At 44.7% G+C, this 22,500-nt stretch overlaps 1 protein-coding gene across 4 annotated transcripts in view; it reads right to left on the reverse strand.

Moving 5' to 3' along the window:
* LOC147031591 (uncharacterized) overlaps positions 1–22,500 on the reverse strand; it is a 98,140-nt gene that overhangs the window by 28,737 nt on the left and 46,903 nt on the right. For all 4 annotated transcript variants that reach the window (XM_085865778.1, XM_085865767.1, XM_085865749.1 and 1 more), the window contains exons 2-3: positions 22,407–22,458; positions 21,893–22,000 (exon numbers count right to left, since the gene is read on the reverse strand). In XM_085865778.1, coding sequence (XP_085721904.1) covers positions 21,893–22,000; positions 22,407–22,453 — 155 coding nt within the window. In that variant the 5' untranslated portion in view covers positions 22,454–22,458. The remainder of the gene's footprint in view (positions 1–21,892; positions 22,001–22,406; positions 22,459–22,500) is intronic.

Raw genomic sequence — 22,500 nt, forward strand, 5'->3', positions numbered from 1 at the left:
TTCTTTCATTGAATCCTCATCTTGCTTCACGTAAAGAGTTGGTCGTGGGTTAAGACGCCCGATAATTAATCGAACCGTCGAGGTCGACGAATTACACCGCTCGGTTATCCCGATGGTACGGAACGGGTCGCTTAAGTGGCCCGTGTCCGAAGTCGACCTGTGGCGAGGTGCGATCGCCCGGTCTACCCTCCGTGTGGGTACTTCGGTAGGTCGAATTTGGCGAGCAACCCTATCCCACGCGGGGGCCGATTGGCTCGATCGCGGTGAGACCGAAAGGTCCACCCGTGACTGGTTACCGGCGTTAGTCCGAGAGGGTCACGACTGGATTGTCCGTCCGGTGGGCGACGTGCCGCGATTCGAGTTACGTGGCCGTTCGCACGCCGGCGGGCGCGAATCCGCAACATTGGTGTCAGGTCGTGCGATACAAACTCATCGCCCTCCTCACGGCACTGGTAACGGAGAACGGGAAAACGGGCTCTCCTGTCTCCAATTAAATTCACGGGAATCGGTCCAGGGGTGAGAGGAGCGACCCCCGATTCCCTCCAAATTACGAGTGAGTGAAATTAACCCTTTAAGAGAAGCAAGATGGCGTCTCAAGGCGAGCGGGAGCCGGGGGTATTAGAAATGTATATGTGTAGTAATGTAGAATCCATGGTCCAGGATGAAATCCCCGAGCAGGAAATGTTGATTGTGCAGGAACACGGACTCGCCCAACTGAACCCAGAGCCCGAAATGGGTGCGGCAGCGGCCGCGGTGTATGACACCTCCCCTCCCCCTCTCCACCAAAACCCGCCGACCCTTGCCGAAACGGCTCACCCAAGCGCACCCGACATGGCCCAGCTATGCGCCATGCTGGCGGCAATGACAGCGAGAATGGATGCGAATACAAATGAAATGAAAAGCATGAACGAAAAGATGGATACAAATACAAATGAAATGAAAAACATGAACGAAAAGATGGATACAAATACAAATGAAATGAAAAACGAAATGAAAAAAGAAATGAAAGAGCTACGGGGTGAGACGCAGAACATGGGCCGATGCCTGCAGGCGGGCATGAAGGCCGTGACCAGGGAGCTGGGAATGGCGACTCCACGTGTGGGAGCAAACGAGCTGGAAGGGGGTGCAGCGGCTGACAGGCCCGCGGTGGAGGCGGGTGAAAAAATAATTCGGGGGGCGTGTTGGGCGAGGGTCGTGACGATGACCGAAAGGGAAAAATTAAATGGGGAGACGAAAACGTGCGAGACGAGACACGAGGTGACGACAACGGAAATAATAGTGGAGACAAGGGAGGTAAAGGGTGAAGAGTTGGCAGAGACAAGGGAGATGGGAACGATAGAGGGAAGACTGCACGATGAAGACGGGGTAAGTGACGCACACACACACACACGGAGGTAGTGGAGGATAATGGGGGTGAGCTCGCGGAGCGTGTGGGGACCCAGTGCGAGCACCTGGATGGCCTCCTCCAGGAACGAGGGGAGGGAGTATGCCCCCTTGAGGTGAGTCACGACCAGGTGAGTTCGGTCGTGCTTTGCGAGGTTGAGGGGACGAGTGCTGCGAACGGGTGCACGGAGAGCTTGGGGGGTATAGAGGCCCCGGAGACCCTTGTGGGGACACGAATCCCCAGTGTGGTTGTCCCTGTGTGTGTGGTGCAAGGTGTGAGTGCGTCCCCGTGTGTGGAAGCGACCCCGTGTGTGAGTGGTGTGGTGGCGATGGTGCCAGAGTACGTGCTTCCCAGCACGCCGTGTGTGGATGAGGCACCGTGTGTGGAAGAGGCCGTGTGTGTGGATGAAACGGCCAGTGTGAGTGAAACACCGCGGTTGGGTGCCCCCGCGTGTGTGAGTGAGGCACGAAGTGTGGATGAGGAACCGCGGGTGAGTGCCCCCGCGTGTGTGGGTGAGGAACCGTGTGTGAGTGAGGCCGTGTGTGTGGATGAAACGGCCAGTATGAGTGAGGCACCGCGGGTGAGTGCCCCCGCGTGTGTAAGTAGTATGGTTTGTGTGAGTAGTGAGGCACGCGTGAGTGAACGGCCAAATGCAAGGGAGACCGTGTGTGTGAGAGAGCGGTATGTAAGGGAGATGTCGGTCGGCATGCGGGAGCACGCAGCCGCGTCTCCCGGTGTGAATATAATGGAGTGGAGTGTGTGCGTCGTAACACGCAGGTGTGCGTGTGTTGAATGGCGACGACGACGGAGACATGTGAAGAAAGAAAGCCGAGTAGGGGCTGTAGCTGTTTCGGGGACCGTGCCGGGTTCACCCAGCAGTGAGCACGAGGTTCGTGCTGTGCAACGCACGAGACCGCCACGTGCTCGCTTGCGAGAGTGAAGTCCCGGTCCGGAAACGCCAGCGGTGGATTTGCCGATCCCGCGGACGGACAAAGTTTAGGCAGGATTATGGATTTGGACCGGAAGGGTTCTCCACGCGATCGTGTGTGTTAAGCTCCAACGGGCAAAGCACATGTGTTCGCGTGGGGAACCCCTCGAGACGTGGGGCTTGTGTTTTTTTTTTATGCGCACGGTGACGCCATGGCTGCACGTGGGGTTGGAATCCGGCAGGAGGGGTATCCCTGCCGGATGGTACAGTCCAGGGAGGGACGAGGTACACGTGCAGCTGCATGACGTCACGGGCAGGTGAAAAGTGCGCGAGTTGCCGCGCTGGTGATGCGCATGGGAAAAAAAAAAGCAAGCCTCACTTTCGGGTACACAGGATTCCTGGGCAAGGGGTGGAAGACCCCCTTACCGGGGCACAGGATGGAAACTAGTTAGGGGGAAGGGTTAGCTTAGCTAGACCGATTTCATGGGGCAGGGGTAAGTCCTCATGGAGTCCGTGGAATGGATTAGTTAGAGGGATTGTAGCCAGATTTAGGTTGGGAAATAAAATGATTTTTTTTTTTGAGTTAGGAGACAGTGACAGACTTGTGGATATGTAGAGGGGACGTAGCTTAGCTACGTAGTGTTAAAAGGAACGTGCTGTAGTTTAAGGGACGACGTGGGAGCACGAGTTAGTTAGGGGATGCAGATAGAAGGATGGCAGAGTTCAGCGGTGAGTGTGTTGAAGAGTTGTTGGTGAGTGGATTGGAAGCATGTGCTTGGTGAGTGAGTGAGGCCAGCGGGTCTGTGTGTATGGAGCGAATGGGGACTGCATGGTGCGATGAGTGATTGGGGGGAGGAGTGACTCCCGCCCAAGGGACCCCGGGGTCAGTGTAGAGTGAGTTAGGGGGTTAGTCAAATTTACAAAATGGAGGTCGTTTTGTTGTTGGTGGGAGTGTAGGCTCGAAACCCATTTGGAGGGGTGCAGGAGCCCTGTTGACGGGCTTGGGAGCGTGGCTGCGAAAGGTGAGTATCGCTGAGTGGGTACCCCGGGCACCAGGCTAGTCGGCCGTGGTAGGCCAAGGGCCCATGGGGGGCCGGGGTAGCGTAGTGGGCACGGGTGCGCCTGCTTGGTGCGGGGGCCCGGGACGCCATTAGCCGCGTGGGCAGTGTTGTGGGCATGGGTGACCCTCGGAAAGGGGCCCGGGAAGCCAGCCTGCCACGTGTGCGTTTCAGGGGAGGTGCCATGGGGGGCACTCCCCGGTGTTAGGGAGCTGGTAGGCTCGGAGGCAGTGTAGTGCCCGGGGGTGCCATAGCGGGAGATTCGGCAGAGGGTCGTGTCTGCCAAAGGGAGCCACGTGTCCCAGCCAGGAGACCATGTGAGGGCACGGAGAGAAAATTGGGGGGCGAGGCCCGAAATTGTGAGGACACCAACACAGGCGACGGGAATCTGGGTTGTTAGAACCAATAGTTTAAGCGAGAGGCGCTTGTTGAAAGCCCCGGGGTAGTTTAACAGTTAAATGGTTAGGGTAGATTAGGAGATGTACCCCTCCGCACCATCCATCCCCTCGCTGTCGTTGTGGGCCGCTGGACCCACTTGGTGTTAAGATCGCCGAGCTCTGGGGAGGCCATTCTGAGGCTTCGTTGGGCCTCGACACAGGACGCTAGCTCTCCCTTATTCCCCTCCGGGAAGGGAACGTAGGGGTTGGGAGTAGGCTAGGTGACAGGATAGGTTAGCCGAACAAAGACGATAAAGGGGGTTAGGGGACGATTTATAGTGGGGAAGTAAAAAATAAAAACAACAAAAAAATAAGTTGGGGCTAAATTGGGGTTTGACAAATTAAGGGAGTGGGTATGTACAGTGACAGGCAAAGGCGATAGGTTGGGAGGGAGACAGGTAGGTAGGTCCGAGACCACCTTCCAAGTGGCCAGCACCACCGCACTCCCTCCACCAACCTCCACTGAACGGCAAAGGCTGGCCAGCTTCATCTGCTGGCTGTGTTACTGCAAGGCCTGTGCCGGCCCACTTCATCTGCCGGCTGGCTGTTTTTCTTCAAGGCCTGTGCCGGCCCACTTCATCGGCAGCTGTTGTGTTGCTGCAAGGCCTGTGCCGGCCGGATCATCTGCAGCTGTGGTACTTCAAGGCCTGTGCCGGCCAGTTCATCTGCCGGCTGTGTTTGCCTGCAACGGCCTTCTTCGGCGGGCTGTGTTTGCCTGCTACCTTTGCCATGCCATGCCCACTGCCCACGTTCACCAGCCCCGTTCAATTTTGCTTTGCCCCCCCCCCCCTGTTCATTTCCATGTGCGCCAGGATCCACAAGGCTACAGTTTGCAAGCTGCAAGAACTGCCCTGTTGGCAGCTACAACACGGGCCTGCAGTGGCGGCCCGTGCACCGTGTTTGTGTTCATCCATCCATTCGTTGTGTTCATTGCGTGTGCCACTTGAGCTGGCATGGAGACTGCATTTGTGCAGCCCATGCACCGTTGTGGTTCACTGCGTTCAGTTCAAAAAGGAAGGCCTTGGACTGCGTGTGAGCAGCCAGCCACGTTCCCTGTCACCTGCATTGTTTTGAGCCAGAGACTGCATGCGAGCAGCCTGGCTCCCTGCTAACTGCTTTCTTTTTGCAGAGTTCAGTGATCCTGGGCCATGGTTTAGTGTAAAATTTGTAAGTTAAGGTTAAGATGTACTGTAAATATGAGTGCGCCCCCGGCATGTCTGTCCTAGCGCCGGCAATTTTATTTAAGTCGTCCGTGTGAGTGAGTTTGTTTAGGTAGTTACGCAGCCCTCAGGTTATTTATTTTGGGGACACGAATACCATGAATGTCGCAATCAGGGATCCGTAGGTAAAATGTACTAGAGGAAAACTACACATGATGGCACACGAAAATTTGACGACTCGGGACGAGTCTGTAAAAAGGGGAGGGGGTAGTGTTGTGGTTGACCAAATTCGCAAACCACCATTCAGGTCCCTTAGGTGAGGTATCTCGGTAAGTATATGTGTAGTTAGGCCCAAACCCGTTGTCTAGAGGGAATAAATGTTATTCATGCGTGCTGCGACTCTTCAGGATAGCCGTTTTTCTTTTACTATCTTTATTTTGGACCAACCGCCATTATTACCACCACCAACCACGTCTCAACAGTCATCACAACATCAACCACCCACCACAACGCCGCTTCACCACAACAGCCACGACCTTTACCGTCACACCTCGCAACCGTCGCATCGCCACCGTTCTTGCGCCGCTTGTGGGTACCGGTATTGGACTCGTGCAGGGCGCGCACCGAACAGCGTGTACAAAACATCACGGACTTTCCGCAGAAAAACGGATCAAAAATGACTCACGCCCACTTTTGTTCCGTCCAATCGGTGAGCGAGGGGCGATTTGGCCCCGCCTCCAGGGCGTTGGAGGGCGGTCGCTATATGCAAATTCATGTATCAAAAAGCATTCACGCCCACTTTTTCTCGGGCCAATGGGGAGCGAGGTGAAAGGTCGAAGGCAGGGGGTCAAAGGCGAAGCCACGGGGCTTACATAAGCGGCTGCGTTCGTCAGAAAAGTGTCGTGGTGTGCGTTGGAAAGAGTGAGTTCGGAGTTCAAGAGAGTCGTCGGAAGTTGCGCGTTGGAACGAGCTGTGCGTTGGAACGAGTTGTCGGCGGAGCTGTGGAGAGGTGGCGGCGGCGAAGACGGACGAGGGGGTGCTCGCGTCGGTGCCGGGAGCTGAAGGAGGAAGGCCGACGGCGCGACCTGGTCGAGGTGGAGACGCTCGTCGCGGGACCCGAGACAGAGTAAAAATCCTTCTTACCCCGAGCATCAGCAACCCCCTCCTGTTTCCCCCCGCGCTGAGATAGTGCGACAGAGGGGGCCCCTTTCCCACCCCCTACCAGACACCGTCCGCGAGGCCCGCGGAGTTGGGGCACCATCGCCACTTCGCGCCTCATCATCAGACAGGTAGGCCCGACCCGGTCTCGGCCCCAGGCCCGCCTCATCCTTGAGGGTGTTCTTTTCCTTGGTTTTGGGTATGTGTTGTCGGCGCCGTCTGTGAAGTAGAATTGTATAAGTGTTGCCGTGTGCTCGGTAGTCGGATAGCTCTGCATTGTGTCTTCGCCTTTACATTTGCTTTTTGTGTAAAATTGCATTGTGTTTCTTTTCCTTTTACATGTGCTTTTGGTGGAATTGTATATGTGTGCTTTCCGTTCATCGCGAATAAATGTGCTTATTATTGAACTGTTTTCCCGCTTCGCTTCGTCATTTCTTTCATTGAATCCTCATCTTGCTTCACGTAAAGGGTTGGTCGTGGGTTAAGACGCCCGATAATTAATCGAACCGTCGAGGTCGACGAATAACACCGCTCGGTTATCCCGATGGTACGGAACGGGTCGCTTAAGTGGCCCGTGTCCGAAGTCGACCTGCGGCGAGGTGCGATCGCCCGGTCTACCCTCCGTGTGGGTACTTAGGTAGGTCGAATTTGGCGAGCAACCCTATCCCACGCGGGGGCCGATTGGCTCGATCGCGGTGAGACCGAAAGGTCCACCCGTGACTGGTTCCCGGCGTTAGTCCGAGAGGGTCACGACTGGATTGTCCGTCCGGCGGGCGACGTGCCGCGATTCGAGTTACGTGGCCGTTCGCACGCCGGCGGGCGCGAATCCGCAACAATATATACACATACATACAGTTAACCCCAAAATTATTCATACCCCAAGAAAAATCTGAGAGTTTTGCATTTATCTCATACCTACAAGATGGAGTGGTGGAACTTTCACTTCACCCAAGGACATTAAGTTGGCATGTACAAATCCACATATATTTTGGCTCAACATTATTGGCATAACAATAGAAATGTTAAGATTTCTGTTTTTATACCTGTCCAAAATTATTCATACCCCATACCAAGTCTCATAATTGAGGCCAATGTTTGTGATAATGCACATGCTTTTGATATTCCTAAGATTCTTTGTTATGTTATGCAATTATTCCAAGATGTGTGCATACAATCTGAATGCATCACAAATGTGGTCTATTGAATGTACAGTGAGGAATGTCATAGAACAACACTCTGCTTTTCGACTATTAATTAAGGGGGAGCTGATGCAATCATTCTCAGGTCATTGTCAGCATGGCGAAGAAGAAAGAAGTCAGCGAGGACCTTCGGTTGTGCATTGTGAATGCTCACAAGGAGGGGAAAGGCAACAAAGCTATTTCGAAGCAGTTCCGAGTGCCAGTTGCCACCATACAAAGCATAATTAGGAAGTACAAGGAGTTCCACACTGTAAAAAACATTGAAGGACGTTGTCTGAAGCCGAAGGTGTCACCTCGTCTGGCAAGAAAAGTATGGCGAGAGGCCAACAACAATCCACGGATCACTATTAAGGCTCTCCTGAACAACCTTGGCGAGTCTGGGACCAAGATATAAAGGCAGACACTCCAGCGGACATGACACAAAGGGGGTCTCCATGGATGCCGACCAAGATTGCATCCACTCCTCCATCCCAGGCACAGAAAGGCTCATCTAGCCTTTGCAAAAGATCACCTGGACAAAGATGCAAGCTTTTGGTCCTCAATTCTGTGGTCGGATGAGACGAAAATGGAGCTTTTCGGGCACATGTTGCTTTCGTTTGGCGAAAGAAAGGTGAAGTATACAATCCAAAGAACACAGTCCCGACTGTCAAGCATGGAGGCGGGAGCATAATGTTTTGGGGATGTTTCTCAGCCAGTGGGCCCAGTAATCTCGTCAAAGTGGATGGCATCATGAAAAAGGAGCAGTACATCAAGATCCTTGAGGTAAACATCAAACAGTCCACAGAGAAACTTCACCTCGGGGAGCATTGGACATATGAGCAGTACAACGATCCAAAACACACCGCCAAGTCAGTCAAGAAATGGTTCCAGGATAATGATGTAGACGTTCTAGAGTGGCCAAGTAAAAGTCCGGACCTCAACCCAATCGAGAATCTGTGGAGGGAGCTCAAGACCTGAGTGATGGCAAGGATATATATATATATATATATATATATATATATATATATATATATATATATATATATATATATATATATATATATGTACACTTATACTTATGCTCTCTACTTATTTATACATATATATATACACACATATATATATATACACACATATATATATATATATATATATATATATATATATATATATATATATATATATATATATATATATATATACACAGTAGACTAGGCATAAGTCGGCAGCGTGTAACTCGTCACTTCGCCTAAGTCGGCAGCGTCAAAAAGTCCCGAATTTATCTCATGTTAAATCCCTTTGAATAAAGGGTCATCCCTCTGTAAGTCTTCATCTCTCAGTCGTCACTTCGTCAAAGTCGTCAGATGTTGTCCGTTCCCACGTAATGAAAACTCAAGTAAATTACCACTCCTAACTCGTCACGCGGAACTGCTGCCTCGTGAGAATCCCGATTTCATGAAATCGTGATGCTCGCTCTTGGGTTTACACCGCCAGTGATATGCTATTTATAACTGCGTACACACGTTGATCGCACTGCAGGCAGGACAATGGCAACTAAGCGTAAGCTTACAACTAAAACCTACCAAGAAAAATACGACATTATCCAGTTTTGCGAGGCAAACCCACTGATGAAGAAAACAGCCATAGCTGAGAAGTTCGACATCAAACGGCAGACATTGAACAATATCTTGAAGAATAAGGGCAAGATATTTGGACAAGTGGAGAAGATCGCGAGGCCGGTAGTAAGTGTGAAACGCGTGAAATGTGTGTCCTTTGAAGATGTCGATGACGCGCTCATCATCTGGTTTCGGCAAATGTCGGCTCAGCCAAATATTCGGTTGGACGGTGAAATGTTGCTGCTGAAGGCACGTAAATTCACTGCGGATCTTGGGCATAATGATGCCGAGACCTTGCCGATGCACTGGATAGATTGATTCAAAGTGAGGTGGGGAATCGGCAAGGTCAAGAAGTGCGGCGAATCAGGCAGCGTGGATTCGGCAGTGGTGCACGACTGGAAGGATGGCAAATTGAAAGACATCTTGGAAAGGTATCAGCCTCGGGACGTGTCCAATGCCGATGAGACTGGGCTTTTCTGGCAGATGCTGCCAGAAAAGTCTCTGGGGTTCGTTGGTCAATCCCATCATGGTGATAAGCAGGGCGAAGTTGTTGTCTTTCAGTTGTTCATGATATTTACTTTTGATAAAGTGATTCATGAATTCCATCTTTGCTTGATCACTTTCCAACTCACCAATGAACCCCCACCTATGCCCCGAGGATTGTGTTTTCCTTTTGGTACAATAGCCGGCTCTCACACATACGTGTCCAGGCCACGCGCAACTTCATCCTTCACCCCACAGTCATCATGAATGTTCGCATACGCGTAAGTCGTCACATTTCTAAGTCGTCACTTTTTTCTCGGTCCCGATGGTGACGACTTACGCCTAGTCTACTATATATATATATATATATATATATATATATATATATATATATATATATATATATATATATACATACAGTAATCCCCCGCTTCTCGCGGGGGTTACGTTCCAAACACTCCCGCGGTAAGTGAAAATCCGCGATGAATGAACGCCTCCACAAAACACGTTTTAAACACATTTTAATCTCAATTAAACACACAAAGAAAACATTTGAAGCATAAAAATGCTTCCTGTAAACTCAGTAACGTTGCAAAAACATTGTGATGGGCAGTTGCTGGCGTTGTTTCTTCATGGTGGTGAGGAGAGTTTTCGCCATTGTTGCTAAGCGTTCAAGTGAGAGGCCTTCGTCATCGTGCTCCTGCGATGGATCAGATTGTTCCTCCTCCTCCTCCTCGCATGCAGACTTCGTAAGCTGAGCCAAATCCTCGTCCGTTAATGGGTCAGAGTTGGTTTCGATGAGGTTATTCACTTCGTCGTGCGTCATGTCGTTGAATCCTCCTCCTGGAATCTTGGCCAGCTTGACCGCCTTATCGATTGCCGAATGGTGAATTTCGTCTGGGGAAAAGGCCTTGTATTCGTGGATGCATTCTGGCCACAGCTTCTTCCAACAGGCGTTTAAGGATTCTTTTTTCATTTCTTGTCGAACCTTCTGAATTATTTGGAGACACGTTGCTATCGTGAAATCACGCCAATACGCCCTCAGAGAAAAATTGTCGGCGGAATCCATGGCCTCCACGAGGTGCTGCAGCGCGTTGCGAATGTAAAGCGTTGATGTTGGCTTCGTCCTTCTTGATGTAGCGTATGGTCGATTCATTCAAACCGTAATGGCGCCCAACCGCGGCAAACGTTTTTCCTTTCTGCGGCATCGTAGGGCTTGGAGAAAAAAACGTAGAAAATATCTGTGTCGTTCCACAAGCGAAACACTCAAGACAGCGAGAGTGCGCCTCGTGGGCAGCAGCCAATCAGCGCCAAGGAGAAATGAATAGCGCGCTCTCTGTCTTTGTCTCGTGCGTTGTGTCGACAAACATACAAAATTTTTTTGTTTGTTTTATTATGAAGATACTTTCGAGCGCCACACATTATAATTTATTGCTTAAATAATTTATAATTTATATATTATTACTGCGACGTACCGGGGGAATCCGCAGAAAAAAATTAGTTACGTTCCAAGGGAAAACCCGCGATGAACCGGGGTCGCGATAGGTGAACCGCGATGAAGCGGGGGTTGACTGTATATGTATATATATATATATATATATATATATATATATATATATATATATATATATATATATATATATATGTATATGTGTATATATATATATATATATGTATATGTGTATATATATATATATATATATATATATATATATGTATATGTGTATATATATATATATATATATATATATATATATATATATATGTGTATATATATATATATATATATGTATATATATATATATATATATATATATATATATATATATATATATATATATATATATATATATATATATATATATATATATATATATATATATATATCCTGGTGTTGGCGCAGTGGTTAGGGCAGTGGCTTGGGATCCAAAAGGTCGTGAGTTCAAGCCCCGTTGGGCCACTGAATTAATACACCAGGGGGTTGACTCAGCCTGTCATCCTTCCGAGGTCGGCGAAATGAGTACCAGTATACTGGGCCAGTGTATACCCCGGTTAAAATAGGTGTACCATATCCCTGTGTCGTAAGAGGCGACCAGGGTTGCGTCAGGAAGGGCATCCGGCGTAAAACATGTGCCAAATCACTATGCGGATCACACGGATGATCCGCTGTGGCGACCCCTAACAGGAGCAGCCGAAAGAAGAAGAAGAAGAAATATGTATGTGTGTATATATATATATATATATATATATATATATATATATATATATATATATATATATATATATATATATATATATATATATACTGAAATGCAAAATAAACTTACAACTTGTTTGAAATGTAATAAAATTGTAACAGTTCAAAATAAAACAAACCAACAATTGCGAATTGAAACATTGGCATTTTATTGATGACATGTCAAGTTTTTGACCAAGATACACCATCTCATAAGTTTGTTCTACAGTACAGAACAGCACAGGGTGCAATGTCAGTCCCCTTTCAATAGCGTGTGTGGCCACCATTGTTTTGGATACAGGCAGTGCATCGTCTGCGCATACTGCCTACCAGTCTCTGGATGGATTGCTGCTGGATTCTGTCCCACTCAGTCCTCAATGTCTGAAGCCATCTGACTTAGGACCATCTGCCTGTCCTGCCTTGCAGTGGTGACTCTTGGCTTCCTTGACCGAGGTCTGTCATCTGCAGATTTGTGGAGGGTGTCTCTGTCCACCAGAGCCGATATCGTCTAGTGTGAACAGCCAAGGCGACGTGCCACCTCACGGTAGCTCAATCCGCCTTGCAGTATGCCCAAGGCACACTTCCGTTGATCCCTTGACAATCGTGGCATGTTGATTGAAATTCCCATTTTGCGCTGACCTTTTTAAAGCCAATATCAAGACATCATGTGCAGCTCATTAAAATCATCCCGTTCCCCTTGGCTAATCACTGTTCACCTTCACCCTTTCATTCTTCTTTTTTCCCCACCTTTGGAATAAGCTCCCACACTATTCAATCGCATTCTTCCCTCCAAGCCTCCAAAACAGCTGTTCACCACCACCACGGCCCCATCCAAATCCTCAATATTTTCTACCCCCGTTAATCCATCCCAAGCCCACCTCCTTCAAATTCCCTGCTTTCCTTCCTGAAGCCGCTGTCACACATTGACGATTTAGCCAGCGTATGCCGACATATGAAAAATTTGTCTAAAACGCTGGCACACATCGAATACGTTATGGGTGAGTTTTGAATATGTTAAGAGCACGCTGAAGCACGCTGGCATACATCGTAGTACACCGAGCTCGTCAACAAATTTTAACATGCTCAAAATTTTTCCACGTATGCCAGCGTATGACTCACACGTTCCGAATACGCTGGCCATAAGTTGTAGGCACGTTACGCGATTGTTGACACACGTCGACACACGTTACTTGTAAGTTACTCATAAGTCGAAACACGTCGAGGTAATGTTTGGCATACCCGAAAGTTATTTCTAACCTATGAGTAACGTGTTGTAGGCACGTTATGCGATCATTGATACACGTCGACACACGTTACTTGTAAGTTACTCATAAGTCGAAACATGTCGAGGTCATGTTTAGCGTCAGTGTTCCAGACTCCATGTTTTTTTTTTTTTCTTCGGCATGACGGTGATGTTGACACTTCGATTTCTAGTGCGGTTATAATATAATATAATTAATAGGCTGCCGCGCAATGATTTAAATCATAACCGCACTAGAAATCGAAGTGTCAACATCACCGTCATGCCGAAGAATATATTTTTTTAAAAACCATGGAGTCTGGAACACTGACGGGTTCCTCCTGTGTGAACCCCATTTTTATATACCAATTCCCCTAAACGCTGCCAATACGCCATTATACGGTAGCTGTAAATTAGTAACACATTCGCTAAGTTCTGTGGTCGTCCGGAAGACGTCAAATACGTCTACATACGTCAATATGCATTAGAGATACGCTACACATAGGTTCAAAGCATGTTACTCATAGGTTCAAAGCACGTTACTCATAGGTTAGAAATAAGTTTCGGGTACGCTAAACATTACCTCGACGTGTTTCGACTTATGAGTAACTTACAAGTAACGTGTGTCGACGTGTGTTAACGATTGCATAACATGCCTACAACTTATGGCCAGCGTATGCGGAACATGTGCGTCATACGCTGACATACGTCTAAAGATTTAGCATGCTTAAAATTTGTCGACGTGCTCGGCGTACTACGACGTATGCCGGTGTTCTTCAGCGTGCTCTTAACATATACAAAACTTAACCATAACATATTCGACATGTGCCAGCGTATTCGGCAAATTTTTCATACGTCGGCATACGCTGGCTAAAACGTCAAAGTGTGACAGGGCCTTGACACTTCGATGTCTAGTGCGGTTATGATTTGAGTCGTCGAGCGGCAGCCTTTTAATAGGCTATGCCACGTGATCGTCGGCGATACGCTGCCGCGTGCTATGCATACGTTAGACTATCGTTGGGCATAGGTTGTGAACGCCAACAACACGCTAAGCATTCGTTAGTATAAGTTATCTATATGTTATCGAAACGTTCTGTGTACGTTACTAATACGTTATGCATATGTCCAACTCGTTATGAATACGCCAAAAACTGAAAAAAAACATCATTAGTTCAGCGTACGCCAGTGTTTTACATACATTTTGATGTGTTGCCATACGCTGGCTAAAACTTCAAGGTGTGACAGCGGCTTAAAAGTCCCTGTCATCTCCATCTTGTATACCCCATGTTCCCCGCCCCATCCCTCTCCCTTCCACAGATCTCCTCATGTCTCTGTTCCCCACTGTTTTGTCCTTCACACTCCCGCCCCTCTTGTCTCATGCCCCCTTGCTGTGCGATGTGTATTAGCTCTCATACGAGCCTCGACAAGGTATTAAAAAAAAAAAAAACCGCATGTGAAACTTGTGGGAAAAAAAATACTCATCACTTAAAGCCAAAGGAGACGAGAAATGCAAGGGTGCTAAGAACACGAAACCCTTTCCATCGTAAGAACAAAAGGTAGAAATAAAATCAGAAACATAAAGAAGCTTGGAAACAAGTTGACAGACAAAGAAAAGGAAGACAAGAAAGGTCAGAAAAAGGCAAATGTGTTTTTGGGTCCCTGCATATAATTATCTCATAATGCATAGATTAACCAATCACAAGGAAGGCTTAATTAAGACTGGAGAAAACATTAACTATAATGAATTATTAACCCAAAGAGGGACCATTATCCAAAGTTGAATGTGTAATGGTCATGGATTTTTCAAAGTTCACATTAACACCAGCCATGGACAGTGCTGCAGTTTCTGCCTTAATAGCTTCATAAGCAGGGCAAGTCAGTCAATATGAAACTGGTTAAAAATGAAATCCCTCTCATTTGGATGATGTCAACTGGAGATGGGCAATACAGAGCAGGAGGCACTAAAAATTTGAAGTTTAGTGAGCGAAGTGGTACACGACGATGGACTATTTCCCTAAAGGCACTTTAAAATGTTTAACATCCACAAGGGAGTGCTTGCTAATGGACCAAATCCTTAGTTCCCTCTCCAAATGGAAAATGTCGTCGATGATGCAAGAACCTGCTGGCGGAGCTCTGCACTAAACATCCAAGAAATGTCATGAACATTTCATGGTTGAGGATTTACTCAAGACAAGTCACAGCTCCATTGCAGATTGTTGCCAGGAATTTTAAATTTGGCCAGGTGCGAGTACACGATGGCTTTCTATTTCTTGTTCTTTTTCTTTCCGCAACACCGACAATTATTCTCACGTTCTTGTGTAGTAGTGTTTGCTGGGGAAACTTTTTGGTCCAAGCCTTTCACGAACCGACAGGCCAGGTTGGACGTTTAACGAAGCAGTTAGGGCAGGAATTTGGAATTTTGCCATAGTGCCGACGTTTTCATGAAGGACACCGTAGGATCTTTAACATCCACCACGTAATGCTGGCAGATGGGATTCCAGTTTAATGTTCATCCGAGGGACGGCACACACATTGATGAATCACCTGCGTGTGAAACACCGGGATGACAGTTTATAGCTGGGCCAGGATTCAAACCCAGGGTAGACGGATCAAAGGCAAATGTGCCTACTTTAAAGCCAGTGATCTTTCCTACTTTTAGGGGGGGGGAACTTTTGCTGATAAGACATCAGTGTGCGAGCCGCCACACTGCATGCAAGACAAAATAATGCAATCCCTGGTGCAATCATGTTATATAACAGCTAGGTTAACAAAATAGAAGTGTGCATGTGCAATAAAACTATTGGCTTAATTATTATAAACCAAAAATGTAATATGAAGCCACCTACGTTGGGAATGTGTTTTAAGGAAAATACTACACATAATATTACAATAATAATACTTATAATAATACAATAAGTTAGATTTCAAAACTTACTTTAAAAGCTGGATGAGTGGAAGTGTGCCTGATGTTCCATAACCCTCTTTATACAGTATTTGCATTCCGTCACAGCAATCCTTGTGAGGAAGTGCAAATGTTAATTTGTCAATCTGTTCCTCTGCTTTCTTTTCACAATGTTCATTGTTGAAAAGGTTGTTCCAAATGTGTATGTCCTGACAAAACCTGATCACTGATCCCACAGATGCCGTATTTTCTCCTCTTGCCAACATATCTAACAACTTGATTTTTTTTCACACAATGTCATAACCTTTCTCTGCCTTTTGACGTGATTCATTTTGTCCATCGTTTTACGTTTGGGTGCCATTATTAATTGTTGTGTGTCTACGAGATCTTGTGCATCAAAATTTAATTTAGAAAGTAGACGGAGATGATCTTGTAGATCCAGTTTTACAGGATGTCCGTATGTCATTTCCTGTTTGATGACGATTCATTTTTCAACTTGGCTTCGTTCTGTATCTGCTGTTCCGATTACTACAATTAATGGTGCACTAGAAACAACAAAAAGGCTTATAATGGGAGGTAATCGTACACACAGATGCAAACATTGACTCATCTCTGCTCAAAAACCGGGATTGGCTGAAATGAAATATTGCGATAACTAAATTAGAGCACAATAGGTTGCCTGCGCTTGGTCAAAACCCACAATATTTAAGGGTTTACTAGATACCATACTGCCACCGTACTGATGTGATGTTACTTTTATGGTTCGTGTTGGAACACTCATTTGAAACCATTGTATTAATTTGATAGCATTTATGGCCGATTATGATGGGGCGTTTTCACATTTGTGTATTATTATCGGCCGCACATCGGGGCCGCACTTTAGGCCATGAGGGGCCGCCAGCGGCTTGCAGGTCATGCAATAAAGAACTGAGCTCAAGGCAATCCTGCCAGCCTCGAGTACACAATGGCTTTTTTTGTTTCAAAAAGCACCACAGAGCTTTTAACATCCACAATCGAGAACTAGAATATGGACAAATCTAGCTTTACATTCACCTGAAAAAACGACATACTTGATGATGCAACACCCTTCCTGCAAAGTACCAGGATCTACCAGTATTAATTGGAAATTAAACCTTCGTAAAACAACTCAGAGGCAAGCACCCGACCATTGAGCTATCCTGATGCATCAATTGTAATGTGCAACTAAATCAATACAGGAGGTAAAATTAGAATGTAAAAGTTTCCTTGCTATATCCTTGTTAAAAGGAATTTAGAAGGACTAGTACACCCGTCCCCAATGTGAGCGGCAGTGGGGTCATGCTATTATCCTTATTATTATTGCCAATTATATTATTACCATTGCTATTGTTTAGATTATTATTCATATTTTGTAATAATGTTAATAATCTTATGCTTTTATAATTATTGTTGTTATTACGTGTGCCACCAAAGGTGCATGGAGATTATGTTTTCACCCATGTCTGTCTGTCTGTCTGTCTGTGAACAGGATATCTCAAAACATTGTGGACGGATTCAGACGAAATTTGATGGAGAGTTTGGGTGTGCGACAAGGACGAAATTATTAGATTTTGGTGATGATCTGTATCCGGATCTGGGTACTCGAATTTTTGCGTGATTCTTCACCATTGAGTGATAGGGCTAAAACCAATATATAGCATGATACCTCAAAAAGTTGTCGACAGATTCGTTCCAAACTTGGTGGACAGCTTAGGTGAGTGACAAGGATGAATCAATATCCCAGTTTGGATCTGGATATGAGAATTTTTTTTTAATTTTTAAATTAATTCTTCACCATTGAGATGGGGGCCAAAATGCAGCATGATATGTCAAAAAGTTGTGGACAAATAATGACAAAACTTGGTGGGTGAGTTGGGTAGGTGACAGGTACAAGCCAATTCAATTTTGGTTAAGATCCGCATTCAGATCCGGCCTATCAGTGGGATACAAAACGAAAACTGTTCATCCTGGCAGAGGTATGCGCTCTACCGAGTGCTATTCTAGTTACCTTCGCCGAAGGATTTGGAGTCCACATTTGGGTCTGTTTGTTACTTGGCGAAATCTTCGATTTTGTCAAGTATGTTGGTCTGTTCCGTTTGTTGGTTTGTTTCTTTGTTTGTCCGGTCATCTACAGCCCGAACGGCTGGACCAGTCGTTCTTAAAATTTTACACCTGATAGACAATCCACCTGAGACGGTCCGCGTCCAAACCCCGTCTTAATCGAACTAAACGTCACGACGTGACGTCACACAACGTGAAAACACATTTTTGGACATAACTCAGTGACTTACTAAATGCATCTTATTACAAATTACGCATAGTTTTCGCAAGCGTATGACGTCAAAGTTTTGCCTATTGACGTCATTTAAAAAAATATTTACACTCGTGTGCAGCCGAAACTACTGAAGCAATCGTTCTCAAATTTTAACACGTGATAGCCAATCTTGCTGAAATAGTCTGGGATCAAATCACGTCATAATCACACTTAACGTCACGATGTTACGTCAAAAAAGGTGAAAACAAGCTTTTGAACATAACTCAGTGACTGTAAGTCATAGCGACTTCCTGTTGATGCCAAAACAAACTTCAATGGAATATCTAAATGTTTTAAAATGCATGTTAGTACAAATGATGCACAGTTTTCGCAAGCGTGTGACGTCAAAGTTTTAGCTATTGGCGTGATTTAAAAAAAATTCTATTCGTTCTACAGGTCACGATTCTTAACCGATTTGGATGAAATTTTAACAGCTGATAGAAATCCACAGTGCAAAAGGATATGTGACTTTTGGTGATGTTCAAGATCAGGATCTTGATTCTGCATCACTTTATATTATCACCCATTATAAACCAATGGGGAATTTTGTGAATTACACATGGCTATTTCTCAAAGAGTTTTGCACTTATTAAATTGAAAATTATACTGTCTATTTATGCATGTAATATTAACATGTGTACAAAGTTTGATCGAAATTGACCCAAGGTCAAGGTCAGGGTCACCCAAAACATGAAAAACACACATATAAAATATACATTTTTGTTTTACAAGATATTTCAAATCTGATAACGGGATCGTAAAGCTGGTTGAAAAGCAATGTTCCTCGGTATTTTAAAATATTTACTACCATCAGAATGAAGGCAACAAGCACTGATGATAAGTTGTTGAATGTCACATGGTGGCTTTAAAGGAGTTGTGAAAATTTTCAATCTGTTGCCGTTACCATGACAACGCGCGCCTGATAATTGTTATTTGTGACGTCACGTCATTTTATTAATGTACGAACAAATAAACACCACACATTCCATGACATTACAGCTTGGACCACCACACGGGAAGGTCAACTAATTCGCCAAGTGTCGTGCTAAGCACAATTTTTTATTTGTTTGTTTGTCCGCACAGAACTTTTGTGTTTTTCTCCGCAACCCTATGCTGGATTGAGAGGAAATTTTCACCATTGGTGCGACTAGTCATGTAGAATGTTTTAATGATAATTATGACGTCATAGGCACGTGTTGTGGCAGCCATGTTGGAAAAACGGGGAAAAATTGGACCTCTGTATCTCTGAAACCGCATAATGCAAAAAATTGAAACTTGGCACATAGCAAGTGCTCTTCATGGGGAATGAGTGTGATTTTTAAGATGATGTCAAAGGTGCCCTCGTTATGACATCATAATTGCATATGTAGAACGTCACATCCAATCAGTATGAAATTTTTTGAGAGTAGGCTCAGGATAAAATGATCCACAGAAAAAAAAGAATGATGTCATCAGTCACGTGATTTGGCAGATATATATATATATATATATATATATATATATATATATATATATATATATATATATATATATATATATAGTTTTTTAACCCTTCAAAAATCTTCTTCTCTGAAGTGGCTGAACAGATTGAGGTGAAACTTTACATGTATGATTGCCTGTCCATGAGGAACAAAATGTTCTTTTTTTTCTCTCTGTTGTCCCATTGGAAGGAGTGTTTTTTATGGCCATTTTTCACGCTGATCATGAATCCGTTGAAATTTTTGACCTCGGATGATGTCTTAGGTTGGTAAAATGCAAAAAATCAAAATGGCCACCAAATTTACCCACTTTTCAGGTAAAATTTGATAATTATGGCTTACTAGGGCATGTGATATGTTATTTCTTATGTTTTCAGGGTTGCTGATATCGAATATGAGGTCAAAACAGTGACACATGATGGCTGTATGGATTTATCGCTAAACATGGGTATTTTCGATGGAAAATACCCACTTTTTAATTTCAGAACGAATTTTGAATTGATTAATCAACTCTTTCCTTTGTTTTTGATGTTGTACATTTTCCATGTCGTTACAGTTACAACAGTTACACTGTAATGACACGAAAAACGTACAACATCAAAAACAAAGGATATCGTTGATTAATCAATTCAAAATTCGTTCTGAAATTGAAAAGTGGGAATTTTCCATCGAAAATACCCATGTATTTTCTATCTCCTTTGTATATCCTTTCTATTTTCTATATCCTTTCTATATCCTTTCTATTTTTTCTATTTTCTTTCTATATCCTTTCTATTTTTTATATTAATCAACGATATCCTTTGTTTTTGATGTTTTACGTTTTTTGTGTCGTTACAGTGTAATTGTAACGACACGAAAAATGTACAACATCAAAAACAAAGGATATAGTTGATTAATCAATTCAAAATTTGTTCTGAAATTGAAAAGTGGGTATTTTCCATCGAAAATATCCATGTTTAGTGATATATCCATACAGCCATCATGTGTCACTGTTTTGACCTCATATTCGATACCAGCGACCCTGAAAACATAAGAAATGACATATCACATGTCCTAGTAAGCCATAATTATCAAATTTTACCTGAAAATGGGTAAATTTGGTGGCCATTGTGAATTTTTGCATTTTACCAACCTAAGACATCATCCTATGTCAAAAAGTTCAACGGATTCGTGATCAGCACGAAATTTGGCCATAAAAAACACTCCTTTCAAAAAAAATATGGTTGTATGCCCAACCCTAATATGATGTCATTGGTCACATGGTTGGGCAGCCATATTGGATTTACCCTCAAACCTATAAAAATACACCACTCAAAAGAAGTCCTGGCGAGGGTTTGCGATCTCTGATTGCTCTTTTTCTTGTTCCTTTTGTTATTGGAAGCAGCCTTGGAAAAATGTGACGATTACGTCTATGGTTTGCAATATTTTTTACTTCCAGTCGGTGTGTCCTATGAAACAGCATGATAAGTTATTTATGCACCTTAACACAGCATCTGTCCAAGGAGGGAAAACCCCTTGTGGAGGGGGGCATTATTCGTATTAAGTTTTTAATAACATTAATATTATACTAAATAATCATTATTGTTATTACTTTTGTTATTAGAATGGCATGATAAACTGTCAATACACCTCAACACAGATTTCACCCAAGGCAGAAAATCACCTTGTGGTGAGGGGTGGGGGATGAAGTCGTTATAACCTCCGTCGTATGACCCTTAGTCGTCCTGTCAAGTTTGGTTGAGATTGGATAAGTCACGACTGAATGTATCACGGTCAGACAGACATATGTGATGGAGTGAAGAAGGCACAAAAAATTATCATGTCAGCTCAGCACAGATGAAGCTTGCTGCCCTAGCCAAAGGTTGGCCTCCATCAAGTGGGCATCTAGTATACAGTGAAACCAAAACAATCTTTGAGAGCTTGAAGTTGATCCCATTTATGATAAAAAAAAATTAGCTGCCAATGACATTTGGATACCAAAAGGAAGTACTACAGGCTATATATTCTTCAACTGCATTTGTAATTAGAACTATATTCTGAATGATTTGAGAAATGCCATTTTCTGTTCCAAAACGATTTTGGCCTATTTCTATTACTTTTTTTGTTCGTGGGAATTAAGATTTTCTAATTAAGATCTCTCTTCCAGATATGAGCCATCCTCGGTAGTCAGCCCGAATGCTGGAAATGGTTAATACAATGTAGATTTAAAAAAGTAAATCATTTGCATAGCTTGCACAATGCAGTACAAAATAGGATCGTGTTACAGGGAGTTATAAAGAGACTGAAACCCAAACATACTGACATCTCTGGAGGGGTTTTCAGGTTGAGTTGAAGCTTTTGCAGTTCTTCTTCAAGCCCTTGAGTTTCCCTTTCCAGTCGAAGCCTTTCCTTGTGCAGATCACTCAGATCTCTGAAACACACGTCTCCACACTTTAATATCGCACTCTTTTTGAAGAAACGCTCATTATTTTACACCGACAGAAAATCAATGTACTTGTGGGTGGTGGAAAGGTTAGTTCGTCGATAGGTGCATGAGTGGTTTAATGTGTAATGCAATGTATATGAGTGAGTTTGTGCAAATGAAACTGCGAGTAGGTAGGTGAGAATGAATGTGTGAGTGCATGTTTGAGTGAGTAAGTATTTAAAGTAGGTGGGGAAAAATTGAAAAGTGACATTTAATAATGTGTGGAAATGAATGTGGTTATGTGGGTGCATGTAAAAGTGGGCAGGTGGCTGAGTGCACAACAGGATGAGCAGTTATTTGAAAGTAACTGAAAGGTGATGAGTGATTGATGAAAGTTAAAATGAAACATTACCGAGTGGTCAGATGAGATGGATTTCTGATAGACTTGTGTCGCCTCATAGTACCTTTAAAAGTTGAAACAGGAAAACAACAAAAGACATTCCATA

This window comes from Eptatretus burgeri, chromosome 2, assembly GCF_056783735.1.
Source record: "Eptatretus burgeri isolate ZD-2024b chromosome 2, Ebu_testis_v1, whole genome shotgun sequence".
Taxonomy (NCBI): Eukaryota; Metazoa; Chordata; class Myxini; order Myxiniformes; family Myxinidae; genus Eptatretus; species Eptatretus burgeri.